At 31.0% G+C, this 25837-nt stretch overlaps 2 protein-coding genes across 3 annotated transcripts in view; both read left to right on the top strand.

Moving 5' to 3' along the window:
• LOC135957976 (hormone receptor 4-like) overlaps positions 1–9441 on the top strand; it is a 43098-nt gene extending 33657 nt beyond the window's left edge. Inside the window, exons 2-6 of one of the 2 annotated variants that reach the window (XM_065508826.1) lie at positions 4518–7236; positions 7303–7451; positions 7527–8951; positions 9060–9178; positions 9269–9441. In XM_065508826.1, the coding sequence (XP_065364898.1) occupies positions 4518–7236; positions 7303–7451; positions 7527–8951; positions 9060–9178; positions 9269–9349 (4493 nt within the window). In that variant the 3' untranslated portion in view covers positions 9350–9441. Of the gene's footprint in view, positions 1–4517; positions 7237–7302; positions 7452–7526; positions 8952–9056; positions 9179–9268 lie in introns of both variants that reach the window. The other variant, XM_065508825.1, reaches the window with a different exon arrangement.
• LOC135958640 (mucin-5AC-like) lies at positions 9353–11059 on the top strand. The gene has a single exon (XM_065509533.1). The coding sequence runs from the start codon at positions 9353–9355 to the stop codon at positions 11057–11059; it is 1707 nt and encodes a 568-aa protein (XP_065365605.1).
• The last annotated feature ends 14778 nt before the right edge of the window (positions 11060–25837 follow it).

Below are 25837 nucleotides of genomic sequence, written 5' to 3'. Positions count from 1 at the left end.
CATAAAATAACAAATATATCTTTTTCCTATTATGTTTTTGTAGCTATGTATATTTGCTTAATAATTTGTGAATACATAAATGTATATTTTTATCTTTAAATTAATTTATTATGCTAAAATAACAAAACAGTAAAAAATATATGTATTTCTCTCATTGTCAAGGTTTTTTTCAAATAGCATTTTTAGCGTGATATGTTGTATTTGGTTAATACGTTGTTTTTTAGTTTTATTTTCAACAAAACAAATTATTATTGTCTTAATGATTGACTTTTGTGGACATAAAAGTTAAATGATTTATATTTTAAAGTATGCAATAATTTCAAAGGAAACTGGTATACTAACGTCATGAATTTTGTAAAACAAAATCTTTAAAAAACTTATTTGCATAAAAATGGCCAGGTGTGAATTGTAATGTTTATATAGAAGAGATTAAGTGTGGGAAATAAATGTTTAATTGAAGCAACATGTTGCGGGCAACTTTAAATTGTAGATAAACATATTTTTCTTTTGATTCCAAATTTAATTAAATAATTTTCTTGTAAGCTAAATAGTACTAGGTGGGCTACCGGTTCGTAAGGCTATTTTTAATTATTTGTTTAACAATTTTTTAGCTTTTAATGATTTAAGTAGCTTTTGTGTCTTAGGAACATTTTTCTGTAAAAACTGCTAACAATTTTTTATTTGTAAATTTAATTAAATTTAACCAAAATATATTTATTTTTTGTATAACAGTTTACTAAATTATTTAAGAATATATTTCAAATAAAATATTAGTTTAGATGGCAATTAACTGTCATACTTTCCAAAAATTAGGAAAAATTTTGCAAAAAATTATAAATTTTTGAAATAAAATAAGTTTTGCTCTAAATAAATCGAAGAATTTGGAAAAAATTTCATCCATTTGTGTTCTGCAGATCTATATTTATGTTCTAACAAAACTAGATAGTTGAACACGAGACGTTTTAAATACTTTTGCTGAAAGCAGTAATAAAATTTTACATTTGTTACCTAATCTGTAACCATAACATTATTAGTTACTGTTTTAATATTATATAATGTATGATAAGTAAAATTAATACAAGTTTTTGCATTTATTTGCAAAAACTATGTTTAATCCTAAAAATTGGCATCACTGTTTAAAAGGCAGTACTTATGTACACTCATATAAGGAAGCTCAAATTTGTGAAAACCCTAAAGCTCAGCCATGTTTAAAGTTACAGCAACAAGTAAAGTAAATTTTATTGCATGCTCTTAATTTTAGAAAATACAAATGGAATTTTGGTGCAAATGTGGTACATGAATGATGTTAAATACAAAAATAGATTTAATATTTAATATTCTTTAAAAAATTATAACAAAAGTCTAGCGTAACAGTTAAGTTGAACTGCTAAAATCTATTTTATATTTTTAAAATCCGATTTTGGCTTATATCTCTCTATTTATGTACCTATTTGGAGAATTTTTTCAACAATAAAGACAAATAATGCCATAATCTAGCTATTTATTTTATTATTTGTTATTTTTTACTTCTTTATGAAATAAACGCTTTACTGAAACTGTTCTAATTGCCAAAATCTTAAAATATCACCCAAAACACCTACATATATAACGGTTCCACTTAACAGTTATACTTTAAATTAAATAAAATATATAGAAAATCCAGTTTTTTTATGGCATAATTAATGAATTTTTTTTTATTTTAACATATTTTTCAAGTTCAGTTTATATATTTAATTCTTAAGACTTGTTTAGTATTTATACTAAAAGCGTGCCTTAATTTTATGCCTAATACCTTATTTGACCTTAATTTTGGCAAATTTCTAAAATAAAACACCGAACATTAGACAAACAAGTATTTTCATATATATCGAACCACCTGTTGTTCTCTTTAAAACAACAAAATTTTCAATAACTAAAAACAAATGCACGAATTTTACAAAAAAATTCAAAAAAAAATCAATATTTAATTAAATATTTCCGCAAAATATTTGAGATTAAAACATGAAATGAAATGATACACAACAAAATTCCTACAAGAATCTCAGAACTTTAGACTATATAAAAAAAAATGTATAGAAATAAACTACTACAATATATTTGAAACACAAAATATAATAATAATAATAAAATTTGCATTTAATATTGTTTTCCTGTTGACCTCTAAAATTATACACACAATTAGCGAGACATACAGACATTCAGTCAGACACGATTTTAAAACGTAGCAAAATTTCAAATAAAATTTAGATGGGAAAAAAATTAAAACAAAACATAGTAATAACTATTCAGACTCAAGATTTAAAACAAATCTAAGTAAAAATTGTAAACATTAATTGAAATTCTTTCCAAATTTTTTTTTTTGTTTTATAAAAAACCTAATCCATCATACTTTCACTTCTTGATACTTTGAATTAAACCTTAATATATTGATGTCATTGCTAAACTTTTCCCATTTCTCGATGTTTTATTTTCTCTATAAATTACTTAAACCCATATTGTTTTCTTCTCTCTATTTATTTTCTCAGGGTTAACACTTTCTTAGCTGTCACTCAGTTTAAGTTTTATAATACTTAATACAAAATATTTGGTAACACAACAAACCAATAGAAAGAAACACACAAAATGAAAAGTTCATTAGCCTTTAAAAGACCCAAATTTTAAACTTCTTTCAAGCCATTACTAATTTTGTTTTGGGGGGACTAAGAGAAAGCTTAATAAAAGAGATTTTTAGTAGTAAATAAAAGAGTACAAAAAGTAAAAGAGCAGGCAGGTGTGATGAAATGTAAGTAATTGTAACATGATCTTGTAACTCTGGCAGAGCTCGCATTCATTTACGATAACAGTTGTTAACGGCGCCAAGTTTTGCATAATTTACATAAATAAAATTAACTACAACTTGCTGTTGTTTTTAGTGTTTTACACAATTTTACAATGTATTAAATGAGTTTCTTTGCTATTTTTTTTTTATTAAATTTAATTATGAAAGTTTGTTTCACATATAAATAAAAAACAAGACCTTTAAAGGGAAGTAAGCTATTCATATAGTTGATGAAGTAATTAAAATAGTTAGTTTTTAAACAAATTTATACCTTAAAAAACTGTTATACTCTCTAAAAAAAGAAGAATATAACAGGAACTGTAATAATTACAGTTATATACACTAATACCCCGGTTTGCGTCGCTAATTGGGCCTGGAGAAACGCGACGCAAAATTGATTTTCATTTAATTGGTTTTAATAGATTCATAATTTTTGCTGAAAAATAAGATTTTTCAATACAAACATTTTCATATTAACGACACAAATCGAAGAACTAACAATGCAACTTCGAAGCCATCCGACGCAAACTGAAACAAAAACGATGCAAATCGAAGCACTAACGACGCAACTTCGAAGCCATGCAACGCAAACTGGAACAAAATCGACGCAACTTCGAAATCACAGAAATTTTAAAAGACGCAATTTCGAAACCGACGCAGAACGAGGCGACGCAAACTGGGGTATTAGTGCATTCTAAAAAGCAAAATTACCCTATTTTCTTTTAGTATAACAGTTTTATAACAGTTAACAAAAACTGTTATATTCATTAAAAATCAAAATAAATGATTAAAAACAGCAAATATATGAAAGTTTTTTAAATTTAAATACAAATTATTATATAACAGTTAACTAAAACTGTTATACTCTTTAAATATTAGAAACAAATAACAAAAACTGTAATAATTGCATTATTTTCGTTTAGATTTAATAAAAATATTTTAAGTTTATCAGCTTTTCCAGCTAAAAGGCAAAATTTTGCCTGTTTTCTCTTAGTAGAACTGTTTTATAACAGTTAACAAAAACTGTTATACTCTTTAAAAATCAAAATAAATGATTAGAAACAGCAAATATATGGGTGTTATTGTAAATTTTTATAAAAATTACTGTATAACAGTTAACTAAAACTGTTATACTCTTTAAATATTAGAAACTGTAATAATTACATTATTTTCTTTTAGTTTTAATAAAAATATTTTAGGTTTATCAGTTTTTCCAGCTATTTGTTATAAAAAGCAAAATTTACCTATTTTCTCATAGTATAACAGTTTTATAACAGTTAACTAAAACTGTTATACTCTTTAAAAATTAAAATAAATGATTAAAAACAGCAAATATATGGAAGTTATTTTAAATTTAAATAAAAATTATTGTATAACAGTTAACTAAAACTGTTATACTCTTTAAAAATGAAGAACAATTGTTGACATCAGCAAATATATTCCAGATTTTTCAAATCTTAACAAAATTACATGTATAACAATTAGCACTGAGTGTTACACTTGCTAAAAGTACGCACAAATTTATTCTCCAATATAACAGTTAGTATAACAGTTATTAGAAATATATCTAAATTTTTCATATAATTTAAAATTAAGTTAATTTATTTTAAACATCCCCCCAGCTCCTTTCACTTACAAATTTCTAACAAATGAAAACAAACCACTAAAGAAAATCCATTTATCTTTTTATTAATTTTAGGAATTATGACACTGAGCCGTGGCCCTTACAGCGAGCTCGATAAAATGAGCCTTTTTCAGGATCTAAAACTGAAACGACGTAAAATCGATTCAAGATGCAGCAGTGATGGTGAATCAGTAGCCGATACCTCAACCTCTTCGCCGGACCTCTTAGCGCCCATGTCGCCCAAAATGTGTGATACCGGGGGAGGAGGCGGAGTAGGAGGTGGTGGTGGTGGTGGCTGCGTTAATACAAATGTGGCCAGTTCCCTACCCCTGGTAACTTTAACAGCTACCACATCTTTAACTACCACCACAACACCTGCCACATGTTCAACCACTCAAGTGGCTGCTGAAGTTGTAGTTGCTACCGCTAAAGCGGTGGCTGCTGTAGTGGCAGTTAAAAATGAGCAATTCCAACAGCAGCAGCATCAGCAACAACAAGAACAGACTGAAATTCATTCATCATCCTGTGGTGTGGTGGCGTCTACGACTGCAACAACCATGATGACACCGCCTGCCCCCGTTAGGACTACACCGCCCATGAATACCGAAATGGCAGCGGCGGACAGTAATGAACGACGGACACCGTTAAGTAATCGCGCCACACCCACACCGCCGCATAACAATGGTAATGCCAGCAGTAGTACGAGTAATGGTGGTGGCAGTAGTCGAGCTTCACCAGATTCTATGGATGAAAAGCCCTCGACAACCACTTTATCTGCCAATGGCATGCTGGGATCTGGGATTCCAAGCAGCAGTGTAGGAGGAACTCAAGGGCCAGTAGTTGGTGGTAGTAATAATAACAATAACTCTGCCAGCAATATGAGTGTTATACGCTCGGTAAAGGAGGAACGTATTTTAGCTTCTCCCACACGCATGATGGCCTACCATCATCATCATCATCAACAGCAGCAGCTGCAACAACAGCAGCAGCAGCAGCATCAACAACAACTCATGCATCAGCAGCAGCAACAACAGGGTGCTAAAACACCCACACAGTCTCAACAACATGTTACTGTCTTGGTAACACCATCTCGTATTAAGTCTGAACCACAACTACCGCCCCAACCAACACATTCGCCATATTCCACAGCTGTTAGCGCTTCAACAACTACTTCTACGCCATCCCCCCTACACAGCACCTCAACCACCAGCCATTACACAACCTCTGCGCAACAGCAGCAACATCATCACCAGCAGCAGCAACAGCATCAACAACAGCAGCAGCAGCTGCAACAACAACATTCTAATCCTACGCCCGTACCACCAATAGTCACAACACATCACTTACACCAACAGCTCACGCAGCCTCAGATGCGCAAAAATAGTCCTCCCCATGATCTGCAATTGCCACCCCAACATCACCACTTACTGTCACAGTCAATGCAACATTTAACGCAGCAACAACAGCTGCAACTTCTACAGCAAGCGGCCGCCATGTCTAGACAAAACAATCCTGCGACGAGAGAAATGTCACCTAGTGCCTCAATGTCTCCCAGCTCTAGACATTCGTCGTCGAAATCACCACAACAACACATGATGCAGCCGCAACAGAATTTGGGCCAACAGCATGTGCGCATTAAGAAGGAACCTCCCACAATGCAAAATCACAATCCAAATTTTGGCAACAGCGGCAATGGTGGCCAAAGGCATCATTCGCCACATCATTTTATGCAACAACAGCCACCGCAGCAACAACAGTCTCCGCAGGGACATCAGCCGCCACAATTGCCACCCCAGACTTTGGGTAACATGGCTCAAGCCTTAATGCATCCTGCTTCGCTACCGTCTTTAAGGCATCCGAATCGGGATGCGGCGTTGATATTTCGGGTCAAAAACGAAGTGCAACAACAGGTGGCGGCGGCAGCTGCAGCGGCAGCAGGTTTGCCTCAACTAATGCAACAGAGCGCTGCTGCTGCGGCTGCTCAGCGCATGGTTTGGGTATCGAATGCCCGCATCAATGGTGTAAAGCCTGAAGTTATAGGTGGACCCATGGGCAGCATACGACCGGGTGGTCCCGGTCAATCTCCCTCGCCACACCACTCATCTTCATCAGCCTCCTCAACATCACAGCTGTCGCCGCAGACACCCTCCCAAACACCACCCAGAGGTACACCTACAGTCATCATGGGCGAAAGTTGTGGAGTGCGCACCATGGTCTGGGGCTACGAACCGGCGGCACCACCCACTTCAGCCGGCTCGGCCAGTCAATCACCAAATTCACATCACCACCACCAGCAACAGCATCATGTATCACATCAACAGATGGGCGGTGGTGCGCCGCCCTCGTCATTACAATCCCAGCCACATCACTCGTCACAGTCATCATTGAATACATCCTCTTCGTCACCTTCAGCTGGATCTCTAACGCCCACACATACACCGGGACCTTCGCCGCAAAATAACGAAGAAGCCGCCCAACTGCTATTGTCACTGGGTCAAACGAGGATACAAGACAACCGACCAAGACCGCCACATGCCTTTCGTACGCCTCATGCTCTCAACATGGAAAGACTATGGGCTGGCGACTATTCTCAGTTGCCGCCTGGTCAACTACATGCCCTCAACTTAAGTGCAGTGCAACAGCCGTGGGGAGGTGGTACCTCGAATACAACGGGTCTGGTCAGAGCTCTGGATAATCCACACGAACCAACCGATGAGGATGAACAGCCATTGGTGTGCATGATCTGTGAGGACAAGGCCACGGGATTACATTATGGTATTATTACATGTGAAGGGTAAGTGTTCAGTCAGAAAAGGGATTTCCAGAAAATAAACAACTTTACTAAATTCATATTTTACAGATGTAAAGGTTTCTTTAAGCGTACCGTACAAAATAGACGGGTGTACACTTGCGTGGCAGATGGCACCTGTGAAATAACCAAAGCTCAACGGAATCGTTGTCAGTATTGTCGTTTCAAAAAATGTATTGAACAGGGAATGGTGTTGCAAGGTAATTAGGAAACAGATAAACTTAACATTTATAAGATAGTTTATTAATCTTTTTTATTTAATTATTTCACTCTAGCCGTTCGTGAAGATCGCATGCCTGGCGGCCGCAATAGCGGCGCTGTCTACAATCTTTACAAGGTCAAGTACAAGAAACATAAGAAGAGCAAACAACAGCAGCAGCAACAACAACAACAACAGCAGCAGCAGCAACAACTACAGCAATCGCCGCAACAACATTCACCCATGCATCAGCAACATCATCAGACGCAACTTTCACTGCATCATCATCAGACTCATCTCTTTATGCCTCAACAACAGCAGCAGCAATTGCAACAGCAACAGTTTGCCGCCGCTGTGGCAGCAGCCGCCCATCAGCAACAAACCAAATTATTAGGTGACATGAAGCCCATGCTCATGATAAAAGAGCAACAGCAATCTATGCATTCACCACATCATCAGCAGCAGGCGACGCAATCGCAACCACCACTGGGGCCGCCACAACAACCTCCGCAGCATTTAGCCTCACCCCATCATCCGTTGCATGCGTCGGCGGGCGGTCCGGGAGCACCACTGCATAGTCCTGTAGCCAGCGGTCCCCAACAGCAAACATCACATCATCATGCCGCCTCAGTGGCGCCCCAACAGCATGTGGCCCACCAGCCGTCAGCAGCTTCACAAAGACCTACGACGCCCCAAGAGACTGCTATGAAAATACCCTCGCATTTGGTAAATGGTACCATACTTAAGACTGCTCTCACGAATCCCAGCGAGATTGTGCACCTACGACACCGACTCGATTCGGCGGTTAGTTCGTCTAAAGATCGTCAGATCTCCTACGAGCACTCGCTCTCCATGATACAAACTCTGATAGACTGTGATGCCATGGAGGACATAGCCACCTTGCCGCATTTCTCCGAGTTTCTCGAAGACAAATCGGAGATCAGTGAAAAGCTGTGCAACATTGGCGATTCGATAGTCCACAAACTGGTGTCGTGGACCAAGAAACTGCCCTTCTATTTGGAAATTCCCGTGGAAATACATACCAAACTGTTGACCGATAAATGGCATGAAATTCTCATTCTCACCACAGCCGCCTATCAAGCCCTGCATGGAAAACGACATTCATCCTCCTCCCATTCGGCCACCTCGACCAGCAGTTCAACTTCTTCGAATTCGTCGGCCTCGTCGACATCCTCTTCGCCCACGCAGCACAACAACAGCAACAATCATGCTTCATCAACATCACCTCCCCACATAACAACACATCCTGCCTTAGTACACAAAGAAGATCCCGAATTTGTGGCCGAAGTTAATGCTCATCTGACGACCCTGCAAACGTGTCTAACCACTCTGATGGGCCAGCCCATTGCCATGGAACAACTCAAATTGGATGTGGGTCATATGGTGGATAAAATGACACAAATAACCATCATGTTCCGGCGTATTAAATTAAAAATGGAAGAATATGTGTGTTTAAAGGTCTACATACTCTTGAATAAAGGTGAGTGAGTTTCTGTCGTGGATGGAATAGGGAATTTGTGTAAAAAGTTGGGAATTAATTATTAACGTATGTGAAATTTTGTTGGTTGTATTTTTTGTTTTTCAGCAGAAGTGGAACTGGAAAGTATACAGGAACGTTATATACAAGTGTTGCGGACATTCTTGCAACATTCATCGCCGCAAAATCCACAAGCCCGCCTTAATGAACTACTGTCCCATATACCAGAGGTGAGTAATTCGGTTAATTAATAAAATTCATTAAAAACTTTTTTTAAAAAAAAATTTTATTTATTCCTCATATTTGCTTTTATCTTACAGATCCAAGCTGCTGCTAGTCTTTTATTGGAAAGTAAAATGTTCTACGTTCCCTTCGTTTTGAACTCGGCCAGTATAAGGTAGCAAATGCTTCAACGTGGTCTATTAACAAATGCCGAGCAACAACAGCAGCAACAAAAACAACCGCCTTACGACACGACAAGAGCAACAACAACAGCAACACACGAAATCAATTTATTAAAGGAACAAGAACATTTAGGCATTAAACACAACAGCAGCAGCAATAGACAAGATTCCAATGAGGAGTATAAAGAGAGAATAAACTGTTTACCCATTATAGAAATGCCGGAAATAAAAATTGAACAAGATGTGGAATATATGGAGGGTATAGAAGAGGAACAGCCAGAGCTACAACAAGTTAGAGAGGATGTGGAGGATGTGATAGAAGAGCCACAGGCAATGGAGTTGGAGCAGGAGGAGATGAGCATTAAGCCAGTGCCACAGTTGCTGGAACCAACATCGATCTTAAAGACTTCTTTACTAACGGGAGCAGCAAATACTTTGGCCACATTGACAGCTGCCGCCGAACAAATAGCTAGAATGCCAAATGAGAGTTTAACGAAAAATTATCCATATTTCAAGGAGGAAAATAAAAGAACTTATACAGTGGAGGAAGATCAAACGACTAAAGCAGTGGATGAAAGGAGAATGAGTGCATCGTCCTCAACGACAAACACTACCACAACATATACGTCAATTTTACAAACAGCATTGATGTCTAAACGTCCAGCAACATTAAATGTTGCAGCTACAGCTTCATCAGCAACATGTACAAAAACTTTGCATGTACGAACACCAGATCAAGTTTTAAAGACTGCCGTTACTTTGGCCACTTTAGGTGAGATAGCAGCTCAACAGGAACAACAGCAGCTGCAACAGAGCCAGCAGCAGCAACAGCCTCATATATTGGTGGTGCCCCAGGTACAACCAACATTACGTAAAATGTGCACACTGCCTTTTAAGAAATTAAATTTTGCCAATGTAACATCCACATCATCAGCAACATGTTTAACAAACACTGCCTCTTTAAATACCAGCAACATCACCAACACCACCACCACCACAACAACAGCAGCAGCAGCAACTACCACTACCATTACAAATAATTATTTAGGTTCTAATATTAAAACAAATACTAATTTAACTAATAGTAGTAGTTGTATATTAAATACACATAAACAGGCGGCTTCAAACAACAGAGAAACAACCACAGCAACATTTTTTGATACTAACAATATTATAAACAATGTCACTATATGTAGCAACAGCAGCAACAGTAACAGCAAATCCCAAGCCATGGCCACACAAACTCTAAAAATTCCCACAATCAAGCCACAATTGGTAACCACACAAACACAAACCGAGGAGGAAACCAACACCAACACCACCACCTCAACTCCCCTAACCTTAGCGACCACCTCAAATAATAGTGCATCTTCATTACAAACGGCCAGCTGTAGCGGGCTGTTAAGGACTGCCGTGCCAACAAATACAAAACTGTTGACACAAAACTCATTAAACACTTCATTAACAAACAAATTCCCGGCGAAAACCAAAACTTTGGCCCATGAAAATGTGGCCACCTGTTCGCCAGCAACAAATGTTGCTGACCCAGTGGTGGGCCATATTATTAAACATGTGTCTAGCAAAAATAAAACTGGCATTTCCCCAGCCAGTCCAGCAGCATTGGAGGCATGCGATGCCCCAGCTGCTACAAACACTGCCACAAATGTTACTGTTGTTGTTTTTGAAACATTGTTACCTGAGGACTGAAAACTTTGTTTATAAACATTTTATTATTAACCACTTTCTTGGTCTGTCTCTCCCCCCCCCTTCACCAAATCCCCAAAACTCCCTTATTTGTTACCCCACCTTTTTTGTTTTTAATTTTTAATTAATTATTATTAAAAAAAAATGCTTTGTTTGCTTATATAATTTTAAGTATTTTTTTTGTTTAATATTCTTTTTTATATACAAATTGTATTTTTGTCCTAGATTTTAAAATTAAACAAAATCAAATTTAAACAAAATTAAATTTTTAATTTTGTTTCTTTTGTTTTTTTTAAACTTAAGTAAAATTAACTATTTTTATTATTACTTTTATTACTATGTGTGTATTTTATTTCATGTATAATTCATAAATTAATTAATAATTAATTTGTAAGTCAAATCTTTTTTTATATATACATAAAAAAACCAACAAACAAACAAACAAAATGTATGCAACACTATACAAAATTATGGACTTTTTTGTAGTTTAATCTTGTATTTGTTAAGCTTTTATTATTATTATTACTATACTATTTTATTTTTAAATATACTATATATAAATATTTTTTTTTAGTTTTTAAACTTTAGAAAACAAAAAATCCCAAATAATTTTTTTTTAATTAATAATATATTATTTTTTTTTAGCTTAAACAATTGTTTTTTTGTTTTTATAAAAAAAAGTATGTGTATTTTTTCTGTGTTTTTATTTTTTTTTTGTAATTGTTAATTATTAATCATCTATAAATATCTATATATATACAACTATAAAGAAAAGAAAACAAATTATAAAATAAAACATTTTTTGCAAGGCTTCTTTTAAATATTAAAAAAAAACATACAAACAAATCCTACAAAAAAATCCTTTTAATAAAACAAAAATTTTCAAACAAAAAAAATTTAACACTGTTTTTTAAAACAATTGAATTATTTTACTCAAATAATAAGCATAGCAATGGAAAAGAAAGCAAATTCAAAATATCTCAAAAACAAGTTAATGAAACATAATTTTAAATTTCATTTATATTTTAATATAAATTTCATAAAAAGCTAATGAAAATAACATACCAAATGTTGCTGATACAAATTTTTTGAATATCAACATGTTGCTAACAAATATAGTAAATAAAACTTACCAATAAGCATTTTTACGGGAATTCAATTTGAAAGCAAGTATAATTGAAGCCTTGAATTATAGTCAAGTAATTGAATTATAGTTGTTTTACACTTTATAGCATATATTTGAATATAAATTTCCTAAAAAGCTAATAAAAATAACATACCAAATGTTGCTGATACAAAATTTTTGAATATCAACATGTTGCTAACAAATATAGTAATTAAAAGTTTACAATAAGCATTTTTACTGGAATTCATGTTGAAAGCAAGTATAATTCAAGCCTTGAATTATAGTCAAGCAATTGAATTATAGGTGTATTACACTTTATAGCATTCTGCAGTAAAAAGAAAACATCGATTCAATTTTAAAACATAATTATATTTGCATTCAAGTCGAATTCCAACAAAATTATCAAGTGCTTGAATTTGTTGGGGATTTGGTGCTTATTAGGAGCAAATTTTTAAGTTTAAAACATAATAATATTTGCATTCAAGTCAAATTCCAACAAAATGTTCAAATGCTTGATTTTTTGGGGCTTTGGTGTTTATTGGGAGCAAATAAAACTTCCCAATAAGCATTTTTAACGGTATTCAAGTTGATAGCAAGTATAATTCAAGCCTTGAATTATAGTCAAGCAATTGAATTATAGTTATATTACACTTTATAGCATTCTCCCCTAAAAAGGAAACATAAATTCAAGCCATATGCTTTTTGTTTGAAAAATATTTAATTTTTTTTTTTCAATTTTAAAACATAATTATATTTGCATTCAAGTCGAATTCCAACAAAATTATCAAGAGCTTGAATTTGTTGGGGCTTTGGATAAAAACAATAACAATATTTTAATAACTGGCAAAGATTTGAAGATTTTTATATGATGGCGTCAATAATATATAAATTACTTTATAGAAGTTTTAAAATAAACATTTAATTCTGATAAAAATAAAAAGCATGTTGTTGATGCAAAGATTTTTAATGTCAGAATATTGGAACTTAAAATTAACTACATTTTAACATAAACTTCATAACTTCCAAAGATCTTGAGCAATAATATACATTTTTTTATCAACATGTTGCAGACACATGTTTGGGAATAAGAATTAAATAAATAATATACATAAATCTATAATGATGTCAAGTATATACAAATTTATTTTAAATAGTAGCTGTACAAAGCTTTTCTGGTTAGAATTTTTAAAAAACGCAAACAGAAAAGTAATGAGGTTATTCAATTAAAAAAAAATTGAAAAGTACACTCTGATTTTTTTACATTTTAAAAAAGAAACACAAATGAATAACCTTAATGTAAATTCAAAATCATAAACATGTTGCTAAAATATTATTTTAATTTGCAAGAGTTTTAATAACAACATGATTTGAATATAAATTTCATATAATTGACAACTATTTACTAAGCAATGAAACTAACATACTAAATGTTGCTGATACAAAATTTTCAATATCAACATGTTGCTAACCAGTAAATAAAACTTAAAACAATAAAAGTATTTTGTTCAATAATATAATTACTTTTCTTGTCAACATGTTGCTGACACATGTTTCCAAACAACAATTAAATAATATATTGGCGTCAAGAATATATATTAATAGAATTCTTATGAAAATAAAATAATGTATGTTGCAACTACAAAATTGTCAACATGTTGCTAACATATATAGTAAATAAAACTTTTAAAAATTACCACATTTTTATATTAAACTTTATAACTCCTAAAGATTGGACGATTTTGATTAATAATATAATTTGTTTTCCCATCAACATGTTGCAGACTCAAGTATGTAAACAAAAATGTAATAATAATAATATGTTGCTGTCAAGAATATAAATTTATTAAATAGTTGCTGATCAAATGTATTTCTATATCTCTAGAAATACTAACATTGTGCTTAGCATTTCTAAAAACACAATACATGCAAATATTTAGCAATTAATATAAACATATTGAGTCTTATCAACATGTTGCTAAAGTAAACAGTGCTTAAGATATACTGACTGCTCTGCAACTAGCAGTAGTTTCATGAATTACTATCTAACGGACAAAACTAGAATGTTCTATTTCCACAATGATCACCTAGACCTTTTAACAGCTTTAACAGTTAATGTTGTCATACTTATAAACAATGTTAATAACAGCGTGTTATCAACATTGTTGATAAGTAGAATTTATATGTTTTAATTCTTACGATTCCGTTTGTTGTTTGCTTTCCTTTTTTATACCCTTCACCTTCGTGAGAAGGGTATATATAAGTTTGTCATTCCGTTTGTAAGTTCTACATTTTTCATTTCCGACCCTATAAAGTATATATATTCTGGATCCTTATATATAGCGGAGTCGATTAAGCCATGTCCGTCAGTCTGTTGAAATCAATTTTCTGAAGACCCCTGATATCTTCGGGATCCAAATCTTCAATAAATCTGTCAGACATGCTTTTGAGAAGTTTCCTATTTAAAATCAGCAAAATCGGTCCACAAATGGCTGAGATATGAGGAAAAAAACAGGACAACCTCGATTTTTGGATATGGATATCTAATGATAGATATTTCAAAGACCTTTGCAATGACGTATATAAGTAAGTTGGGTCAAAATCTGAAAAAATATTTTTTTTTTTTAAATTTAAAATAAAAAATTTTTAAAAATTAAAAAAAAAACTTTAAAATAACAATTCAAGAAAAAAAATTTTCCAAAAAAAAACAACTGGAAAAAAAATAAATTTTTTATACCTAAAAATATTTAAAATTTATATTTGGAAGTATAATTTGGTGAAGGGTATATAAGATTCGGCACAGCCGAATATAGCACTCTTACTTGTTATATTAAACTTTATAACTCCCAAATATTGGAAGATTTTGATTAATAAAATAATTTGTTTCCCCGTCAAAAAGTTTGTAAATAAATTTTTTATAAATAATATGTTGTTGTCAAGAATATAAATTTGTTAAATAGTTACTGATCAAATATATTTCTATATCTCGAGAATTTCTAGAAATATTTAGCAATTAATACAAACATATTGTTTCTTATCAACATGTTGCTAAAATATGTATATATGTTGTTACATTTTTACCTTTTAAAAACAGTGGTTTATTTCCGCTCAAATTCTCAATCTTTAAAGGGTGATAAAATTCGAAACCAACATGTTTTTTGTTTTAACAAACAAATGCCTGTTAAACTTTCTAATCGGAATGGTTTCAATTGTGTAGATACAAATTTAATCGATTTTGCTTTAGATTTTTCAGATTCCGTTTGTTATATCCCAAAAGTTTTAGCAACGTTTAGAATATTAAAAAAGAAATTGATTGAAAATTAATAAGAAATTTCGAGGGCATTCCCGCCAATAACAAATTATTAAATTTTAAAAACGTAATTGGCTTTAAAATGTAATTGTATACAAATAAAAAAATCCAATAAAAATTTAATATAAAGAGATAAACTGACTCGATATCTAAATTGATTATATACAAACCTGTCACCATTTGTCATTTGAATCGTAATGACTTCAATTTCCATTAGATTTTGTTTGTAGATTCCAATTAATTCTGTTAATTGGCAAAAAATATATATATTTTATTATCAAAAATTAAATAAAGAAGTTTATTAAAACCTGAAGATTTATTCGAAACATTTTCGTTTTACTCTTTGTGAAAAACCAAAATACTGAAATAATTCCACATTCGATCAGAATGCAATCCTGTGACAGCTCTGAACATTCTCGAGTTTTTGGAATAATTTGAATAATGAACTTGTTATTGATCTATTTGGGTTAAATCTTTTTTGTTGTATGAATCTTCTGCATTTCTTTTGGAGCTTTAAGCATCTTTTAAAGAAAGTCAGGTTATAAAACAGTACAATAGAACTAAGGAAAATAATTCTCGTACAATTTCTCGAGATTTCGGGTTTAAAAATTTTCCGGAATTCCCGGGATTTTCTGTCCCGTGAGATCCCGTGAAAAACTCGAATGCCATCTAAACATTTTAATCGAATCGAATAACAGATTCCCAAAAAATTTTAAAACTTCGAATAAGTATTCGCTCGTATACGAAAATTAGCCCCTGCTCTCAGTAGCCTTGCATAAATAAAGCTGCAATGTCCCGCCATGATAGTCACCATATATGGTCATATCTACTCCACATTACTGTTTATGTTAAGCATGTAGCCTCGGAATACTATGTATGTGAAAGTATAATATTAGAACAGAAAACCAGCCAGCAAAATCTAAGTATTCAAACAAATTTAAAAATTTTGAAGCTTATTGACTTCTAGAATGGCATGACATCATATTGAAAGATGTTTTAATCAAAATATAGTGTTATTCTACTTTTTAACTACTTTTAGGCACCCAAAAAGGCCAGTTATATATTCTCGGATGTAAAGTGAAGGCAAATTTTATAAAAATATGATTTTTGGCCTCTAAACTTTAGTTAAAATGAACAAAACTCTTCTTTACTATTGTCTTAAAAATAAGCCTTTCAAAGAATTGTTTATTACAAAATTTATTTAAATTTTTCATTTAGTTGCATTTAATACTTATTATTTACTAGTTTATTCCCCAACCCTGCCGTTATATTGTTTATTTATATATTTAAAATTGAGTTTAAAAACTAAAGCATACTTTAAGGCTGACTAATTTAAATTACTATAAAACAAACGTCCACAATGGTAACACATCTTTTTCTATTATACAAATTAAATTGTTTATATAAAAAATATTACAAAACAAAACAGATTTAAATTAAAACTAAACTTATTTGAAGCCTCCTAGAAAAAAAAAATACTGCCGCCTATCCCACACAAACAAACTTAGTGTTCCTCTCTATCTTGAACTTGTCATTCTGTTTAAATGCATTTAACCAATTAAAGTGTTCATAAATGTCAGAACTTTTAAATAATCTATTTATCATTCATGCAAACATATAAAGAAAAGTTAATAAAACAATTAAATAACACATAATTTAAGTCATTCAATGAAAAAAAAAACACACACACACGCATACTCATGAAAACAGAAAATCAAAAAAAAAAAAGTATATTAAACTTGAATATCAAAAAATTCTCCACCAAAATTCAAAATAATTATAAATTTCAACACATTGATTGAAAATATTACAATAGATCTTTTTAGAAATATAATTATTCAGTTCAAGTAACCGGTTATTCTTTTCAAAAGCCGATAATTCAGTTGAACTACATTTATTCTGTTTAAGTAATCGGTTATTCGTTTCTTAGCTAAAGAGTTTTTTTTTAATTCGATTACTTGGTTTATGTAACCAGCTAGATTGCACCGCTAATAAAACATTTTATTTTATTAGGAAATGATAATAACTTTTTAAAATGTTTAAAAATTTATTCTATAGTAACCGGTTATTTGTTTAAAAACTAGACTACTTTTAAGAGACTAATTTATTCGGTTAAAAACTAGACTCTTTTAGGAGACTAAATTTTATTAACCGGTTGGTTTGTTTTCGAAATTTGTAAACTTTCTTAAGTATAATTTCCAATAGTCAAACTGAATTCTAACACATTTTATAATAAAAAAACAGAAAATAGTTAATTATTTGCTTTAAAATACTTTTATTCTTTAGCAAATTGTAAAAATAAATTAAGTAATCGTGAACAGTAAACATTTAATTTTTCAGTAACCGGTTATTCGTTTGAAAACTAGACTCCTTTTAAGAGACTAATTTATTCGGTTAAACAGCTAGACTCTTTTTAAGAGAATAATTATTATTAACCGGTTATTCGGTTTTCAATTAATTTCCAATAATCAATCTGAATTCTAATCTAACACATTTTATAATGAAAATAAAACTGAAAATTGTTTGTTATTTGCTTTAAAATACAATTATTCGTTGGAAATTGTAAAAATAAATTAAGTAATCGATTAATCGTTTCAATTTTTAGGTTATTCCTCATATAAAGGGGTTTTTTTAATTCGATTACTCTGTTTCGCCGCTAATAAAACGTATTATTTGATTAAGAAACGATAATGAGAACTCCAAGAAGACTTTTTAAATGGATTTAAAAATTTAGTTTTTCAGTAACCGGTTATTCGTTTAAAACTATACTCCTTTTAAGAGTCTAATTTACCCCCATTTACTCAATTTCTGGTTATTTTTTATCGTGACGATAAACTGACAGTTTTCATACCAAAAAAAATGTTAATTTGAGGTTTATCGCTATGAAAAACGATAACCAGATATTGTGAAAATAGAGCTAGACTGTTTTAATAGCCTGATTATTATTAGCCAGTTATTCGGTATTGGAAACTTGTTTACTTTTTTTAAGAAAACTGGTTAGTTTCATAAAAACATTTTAATAGCCTGATTATTTTTTTTATACCGGATTTCTAAAATGTAGTTATTCAGATTAAGTTACCAATTACTGGGTTAGAAAACTCGATAATTCGTAGATAAATATTGCCATTTCAAGTCTTAAGAATCAATTACATTTTCTTTCTCATTTTAAGCAAGTTTTTGAATACGATTACTAAGTTTGTAGAAACGGTTACTTTGTTTATAATAACTTTATTTAATACTTTAAAACCATTCATAAATATTTCATCATTTCACTAAAATTTCAATTATTAACTTACATATTTTATAAACCCGGTTAGTCAGTTTTATTAACCGATTATTTGTTTTGAAAAAGTAATACAAATTATCCGATTAAAAAGCTAGTATTTTAACCTGGTTATTAAAATAAAATAGCCAATTTATTAAATTAAGAGAGTTCTCAAATTCGGTTACTTGATTTTATCACCGGTTACTTTAAAAAGTAAAAAAACAGCATGATTTAAATCCAAATATAATTTAAAACATCTTGATTTATTATAAAATAATATCTAAAAATGCTTTTTTTAACATAAGCGGTTTTTATGGGCGGTTACCTGCTTTGAAAGCCCGGTTACTTTTGCTACAAAGCTCTAAAATTAAACGTTTATTTGTTTCAAAACTCTTGTTAAGAAACTATAACAGCCAATCATGAGTTTAGGAGAGTTTTTAATTTCGGTTATTTGGTTTTAAAACCGGTTACTTTTTTTTAAAAGAAGCAAAAGGCAAGATTTTTATTCATATATAATATACAATATAATACTATGTTTGCAATGTGTAACTAGAAAATTAGTTTGTGAAAATTTCAAACGGTTTTATGGTCGATTACTCAGTTTTCAAATTTATTTACTTTTAACCAAAATCGACAATTTAAGGTTTTTAACTCCAGCTTAGTTTTAAAATTGCCAGTTTATTCTATAAATTAACACCGGTTTTTTATTATACAAATAATTATAAGATGCTTAGGAATTCGGTGAGTTTTTAACCCGTTTTATATACCGGTTACTCATTTATAAAAAGGCAATCATATGATTAATAGATTGAATTTAATTAGAATTGAAAACAAATATTTTATGAAGTTAAAATGCATTTTTTAAAACAGTCATTAATTCGGTCATTCGGTTTAAATAATCGGTTAATCGCTAAAATCATCTTTAAAATATCTGTCTAACTAATAATGTCAACAATACGATTATCCGGTTCAAATAATCGGTTATTCGCTAAAACTATAACTAGTTTTGAAATTTTAAGGGATTTGAACATATTACACTTTTACAAGGAAAGCTATTCATACCAATTATGAATAAAAATTCCCCGGGAGTTTTTCCCCTTCTCTCATTTTTCCTAATCAAATTCAATTGGAAAAAACTCCCGGGGAACAAACTCCCGCGGAATTTTTTATTAATAATTGGGCTGAATATAATCTATTCAATTTAAAATATGTATTTAAAACTTTTTAAATCATTCTGATAGTTTATTTTCTTGCTATAAGCAACTGGTTACTTACATATAAATCGATTATTCAGTGTAAAATGTGATCTTTTCAAATCAAATATATATTTTAAACTCTTTAAATTATTCAGAAACTTTATTTTTTTGCAGTAAGTAACCGGTTACTTATTTACAAATTTGATTATTCGTAGTAAAATACCTGTATTTATGTAATTTAAAGTTTGAAATCTTGTTTCACAAACAATATACATACATTTTTTGATTTTAAAGAGTTTTATGTCTATTATAATATTAATAAAACCGGTTACTTTAAGCAAAATTCTCAATTCAAGTCGATTATTTTAAAGAAAAAAATAAAATTTTAAAATAACTTAAAAGTAAATTATAACAATTGTTTTATTATTAAAACCGATTACTTAAACAATTCAAATTTTAGATGATATAAATAGCTTTAAAACTAATCTAGTTTAATAAAACCGGTTACTTTTATAAAAATTCTTATTTTAAAATATTTAAGTTTGCAATTTATCATGACTTCTATAACTTTATGGAACTTTTTCAGGTGGAGAATTTTTATTAACAACTAATTAATTACACACGAAATCATAACGAATCACTTATAAACAAATAAATGATAATTATTTAAAAAAAACATTAAAAAAATAAAAGCAAGAGTCTGAAATAAAAAATGCCTTTAAAGTGTTTTTACGGTATGAATAAATAAAAAAAAATAGTAGCAAGTAACATTTAAATAATTATAATAATTAAATATAAACTTAATGAGTTAAACAAATAATAACAACACAAACAAAAAAAATATAGTAAATAAGATTTACAATGAAATAAAAAAAGTTTATAAAAAAAAACAATTAACGAAATAAAAAAAAGAAACATAAACAACAGCACATTTGCATTTAATAGTTTAGAAGGAAATAAATAAAATACTTGTAGAAAAAGGACAAAAAATATTAAAAATAAAATAAATAAATAAATAAATATTTTTGCACATAAAAACATGCATAACAGTTAAAGTTAAGAAATAATTAAATAAAAAATATAAGAAAACAAGGAAAACTAAACTTGAATCAACCACTCCAACTGCCATTACCAAATCTATTAAAAAAAATCCTAATCATTAGGTATGTAAAATTTGTTTCAAATTAACATTAACACTATTAAAATCTTAAGGGGTTAATATAACAGTTGAATCAAGTCTAATAAGAACAGATTTGATAGAAAATTGATTCCAACTTGCTCCAAAAATAAAACTTTTATTTTGAAACATTTGTACAATATAAATTTATTCAAAACTAGTTGGGGCGGTCAACTAGACTTCGCCCGGTAGAATTTACTAATGTAAGTTCTACAAGTTTCTCCAACCCACATAAACCTGCCTGTTCTTTTTTATTTGCAAATAAAATATCTAAATTTGTACTGCATACTTTAGGGAGCTTTTTTATTGCAGTTGACTGGACTCCAAAAAAAAATACGAGTTTTACCCGGAATCAGCCAAATCGCTTCAGCCGTTCTCACGTGATGTCATTACATACATGGATGCAATTACATACATGGACCATTTAATTTTTATATCTATAATAGATAGCAAAAACAGTTTATAAATGTATCAAAGGTTTATAAAACTGATTTTGTATGGAAATTTTGTTTAATAAACCTTTGATAAATTTATAAACTGTTTATGCATATGTGGCTAGTGTTTACTATCAACATTGTTGATATGTAGCAGCTTCTACTAATGGACATGTTTATAAACATGATGAATGTTGCAAGCAGTCGTTACAGACCGTTAAATTAAAATTGATAGTGGAATTTCATAACAATATGGATTCCGAGCCAAAAGAACTGCTTATTGAGGCCAAGAACGAATGAAGCCAATATCGGTTGCACTGTTCCAAAGTGAAGCGTATCCCAGAGAGAGCGTTCTGTTGCGATCGAAAAAAATAGTTGACGGTCGGGTCATGGTCTGGACTATAAAGTGGGACAAAACTTTCCCGCCACTTTATTCTAAATACTTTTTAACAGGTGGACGATTATTGTCATGATGGAACATTACACAGAGAAAACAGATTCGTGTTCACAACCGAATTTGGTGCCAATCGAATGATTCTGCCTTAGTGACCGAATTTTACAGTTGTGGCTACAAAATTTTAGAAGTGGCAACAAAAGTTTGGTTACTTCAATCGAAATTCTTCTCTGTCTACTGATTTTCTGTTACTAAAACCGTAAAATTCTATATGTACAACCGAATCATTCGATTGGCAACAAATTCGGTTGCTATTACGAATCTGTTTTCTGTGTGTACGATTTCAAGTCTGGCCACATATTCTGGGATTTTTTGGCTAATGCTCGCTTCAAACGAATCGGTTGCGATTGGTATAGGTTCCCTGTGATGGTCTGGTTAGATTTCAGCAGCTCATAATAGGACTCTTTTGCTCACACCAAATACAGAGAATTACCTTAGCGCCATGGATATTTGGATTTGGTGTTGATTCGGCTGGTTGGACGGGCTTCTCAAACGATCTCTTACGCTTCGGGTTATCGTAATGGATCCATTTTTCATCGCAAATAATGAGTCGGTGCAAAAATGATTTTCTTTTATCAAGGTCTTTCTTCAAGGTCTCTCGGCTTCAATTCGTATGGTATTCAATTTCCCTGCTTTTGGACGAATCCTACTGCTTGAAAACATTTTGAAATTGCTGCTTGAGTAGCTCCAAATGATTTTGCAAGCTATTGTTGAGTTTGACAACAATCTTCATGGAGTAATGTGTTCAATTCTTGGTCTTCAAACCTTTTTGACTGATCTGGGCGATATTTGCCTTCCGTGTCCATATCACATCTTCTGAACAGAACAAGCTATCGCTCACACGTTGAAACCGAAGGAACACATTCACCATAAGCTTTGTTGAGCAATTGGTGTGCTTCAGCTTCACACTTTTTCAAATTAAAGAAGTAAAGCAAAACTTCTCGCGTGTGACGTTTTGTTTGCACAAAATTCGACATTTTGGAAACAAACAAAAAAGAATTTGTTGTTTACACTATAATGTTCAATAACTAAGTGAGAATAAATGACAGATATGTACCCTTCAAAATGACATATAAGTTAATAAAAACAAAAGCCGAGTTCAAAAGATACGCCATCTAGTGAAAATCCACGCAAAATTTTAGATTCCCTAGAGAATCTACTTCAATTAAAAAAGTTTTGAAATAAAAATGTTTACAAATCTCCTAAGATTTTAATAGTGTTAATAGCTAACTTCTAATTTCATTTGTAAAATTGTATATACTTAAGAAATATAACTTAATCCCTCTATATTTAATTTATTCTATAAAAAGTATTTGTAAAAATTATTATTAATATTTTATTTAATTACACTCATAATAACTTATTTGTTTATAATTCAAAAGAAAACTATCACCATAAAGTGCGTCAACATTCGGAAAATATAAATTAATACACTTTTTCAATAAAGTTATTAAATTTTCTAAACATACATAACATAAATACATATAAATATTTAGTTTTAATCACCCCATTATTTAGAAAAAAACACGAAGAAAAATCCTGTAAATAATATCACATCTTCATTGAAAAAAACCACATAAATTGTGTTCATTCAAAAATACATTAAAATTAGAACTTTAAATCACTTCAAATTCTGAAACATGAAAATATGTTAACAGAAATGATGAGAAACATAAAAACACAAAACAAATATTAAACGAATTTAATTCATAAATTTTAGTTAGCAAAATTTTTTTTGACTTAATTTTAAACTGATCAAAAAAATAAAAACAAAAGAAATTATCTATTAAAATTTAGTATTTAAAGAAAAAACAAAAAACATTTACATAAATATAAAAAAAATCAACAAAATATATATTTAAAAGAAAAAAAAGTTAAAATGCACTTCATATTTAAAAACAAAACATAATTAAACAACAAACAATAATAAAACACAGCATAAATCATAAATTTATATTTAATATCTTGATTTTTAATTTTAAACAATTTATAAGAAAACAATAACAGATTTTCTTCATACAAATTTTAATTTAAAACTCGAAAATTGGTGCTTTTTAACAAAAATAATTAAACCAACAAAGTCCTATTAGAATCCCTTTAAATTAAAAAATAAACTTGTTAAAAATAAAACAATGACATTTTGACATTACAGCAAATGTAAACAATGAAATTAAACTCAAAATAATAATGTAACAAATCATGTTAATGTCTAAATGACAAGTTGACAGGCAACCTGTCATGTTATTGTGTATTTGTATGTTGTGTAAAAATGTCATTTATATGTATATTCTTACATTCTAATTAATTTAGAATATTTGTAAACAGTTCATTTCATTTACATATATTTATAATTTTATTTAAAAAAAAACAGAAAATATTTTAAAAATTAATTAAAATTTCCTAAATTGGTTTGTTTGCAAAACATTTATAGATCTCACAGTTTCATATCAAAATATGTAGCTCATGCAATTTTAGCATGAAACTAGAAATTTTTATTATCTTTAACCCATAAATGCATATTGTTGCCAAATATCAACATTCCAGTTCCACTTAATTTTAGACGAAAATAAGCTTGATACTAATTCAGATTCTTCTTCAGCAGAATGAAATTGAGTACGATAAGTTTCAGCTAAAGAAATTCTAAAGCAAACTAAAGCTATAGGAAATATAATAAATAAAAATCAAATAAATAAATATTTGATACCTTATAGAAAAATAAAAGTAAAAATCATGCATAAATAACCCTTGATATAATGCAATATTCCTAAATAAATTCCAGATTAAAAAAGGAATGGAAAATTGCTCTTCTCACCTAAAGGATGTTAAATATTATGTATTATTATCATTAGCAAGGCTTTACGCACTGCGATTCATAGGATATTTTGTTCAGCCTTACATGTTTTATCCCAACAGACTTAAGCTATCCAACAGAGATCAATTATGTCCCCCGGATCCATAAAGGCCCTTTCGAGCCATCTGGTTCTGCACATTGCCAGCATTGGGTAGTCGAATAGAACATTTCCATTGTTCATTATCAACATTACCTCAAGTCATCCTTTCTTAGAGATAGCAACAACTGAGATCTACGTTTGGATAGAGTAATGAACCGTTTGGACTGTCGATGTCCTGGTAAATAACCTCAAAAATGGGCAAATTCCAATTCAACCCAAGAACTTATACGTTCCATCCCACGTGGGATGTCAAAGAACGGTTCATTACCTATAAACGAGCGTCGGGCTCTCCTGTTGTCCAGACAATCAGCACATTTAGACCTTCATGACCCGGTACCCAGCACCGAGTTCATTCAAGCATGTCCAGCAGTCCGTAACAAACACCAAACCTCACTTTATATGATGATAAAACTTTAAGAGCAGGCTGGCTATTCGACATAACAAATATCCTAGTATTCCTTAATATCCTTCTTAAACATATAAGGATGGCGTAAATCTCCGCCTGAAATATTGAAGGAAATGTACCCATCGGGATATTCCTTTGAAAATTGGGCCCAAATTGTCATCATTAGCCTTTGTTTGCAACCATCTCTAAACCGCACTTTATCGGCATTATCCTGCCACCATGTCTGATTTATCCACTCATTCCTTTCAGGTATAAGGACCCTAAACTTCCTATTTAACACCAAATTTTGGTGATATATAGTCTGATACTGCGCATATGCTCAACCAGATCACCCGGCATTTCACTTGATATCCCTAGTAATCTGGTTGCACTCTTATTAGATTCCTCCACTATCAATATATGTAAGAGTGAGCCCCAGTAATAGAAGTACAGATGAGGTGATAGACCTTAACAAGTAATGATCTC

Source organism: Calliphora vicina, chromosome 4, assembly GCF_958450345.1.
Source record: "Calliphora vicina chromosome 4, idCalVici1.1, whole genome shotgun sequence".
Classification (NCBI taxonomy): domain Eukaryota; kingdom Metazoa; phylum Arthropoda; class Insecta; order Diptera; family Calliphoridae; genus Calliphora; species Calliphora vicina.
The sequence above is the reverse complement of the archived record's forward strand: the minus strand, read 5'-3'. Positions and strand labels throughout refer to the sequence as shown.

Excerpts from the sequence above, each read along its gene's own strand:
- LOC135958640 (XM_065509533.1), top strand. The coding sequence starts at position 9,353 with ATGCTTCAACGTGGTCTATTAACAAATGCCGAGCAACAACAGCAGCAA.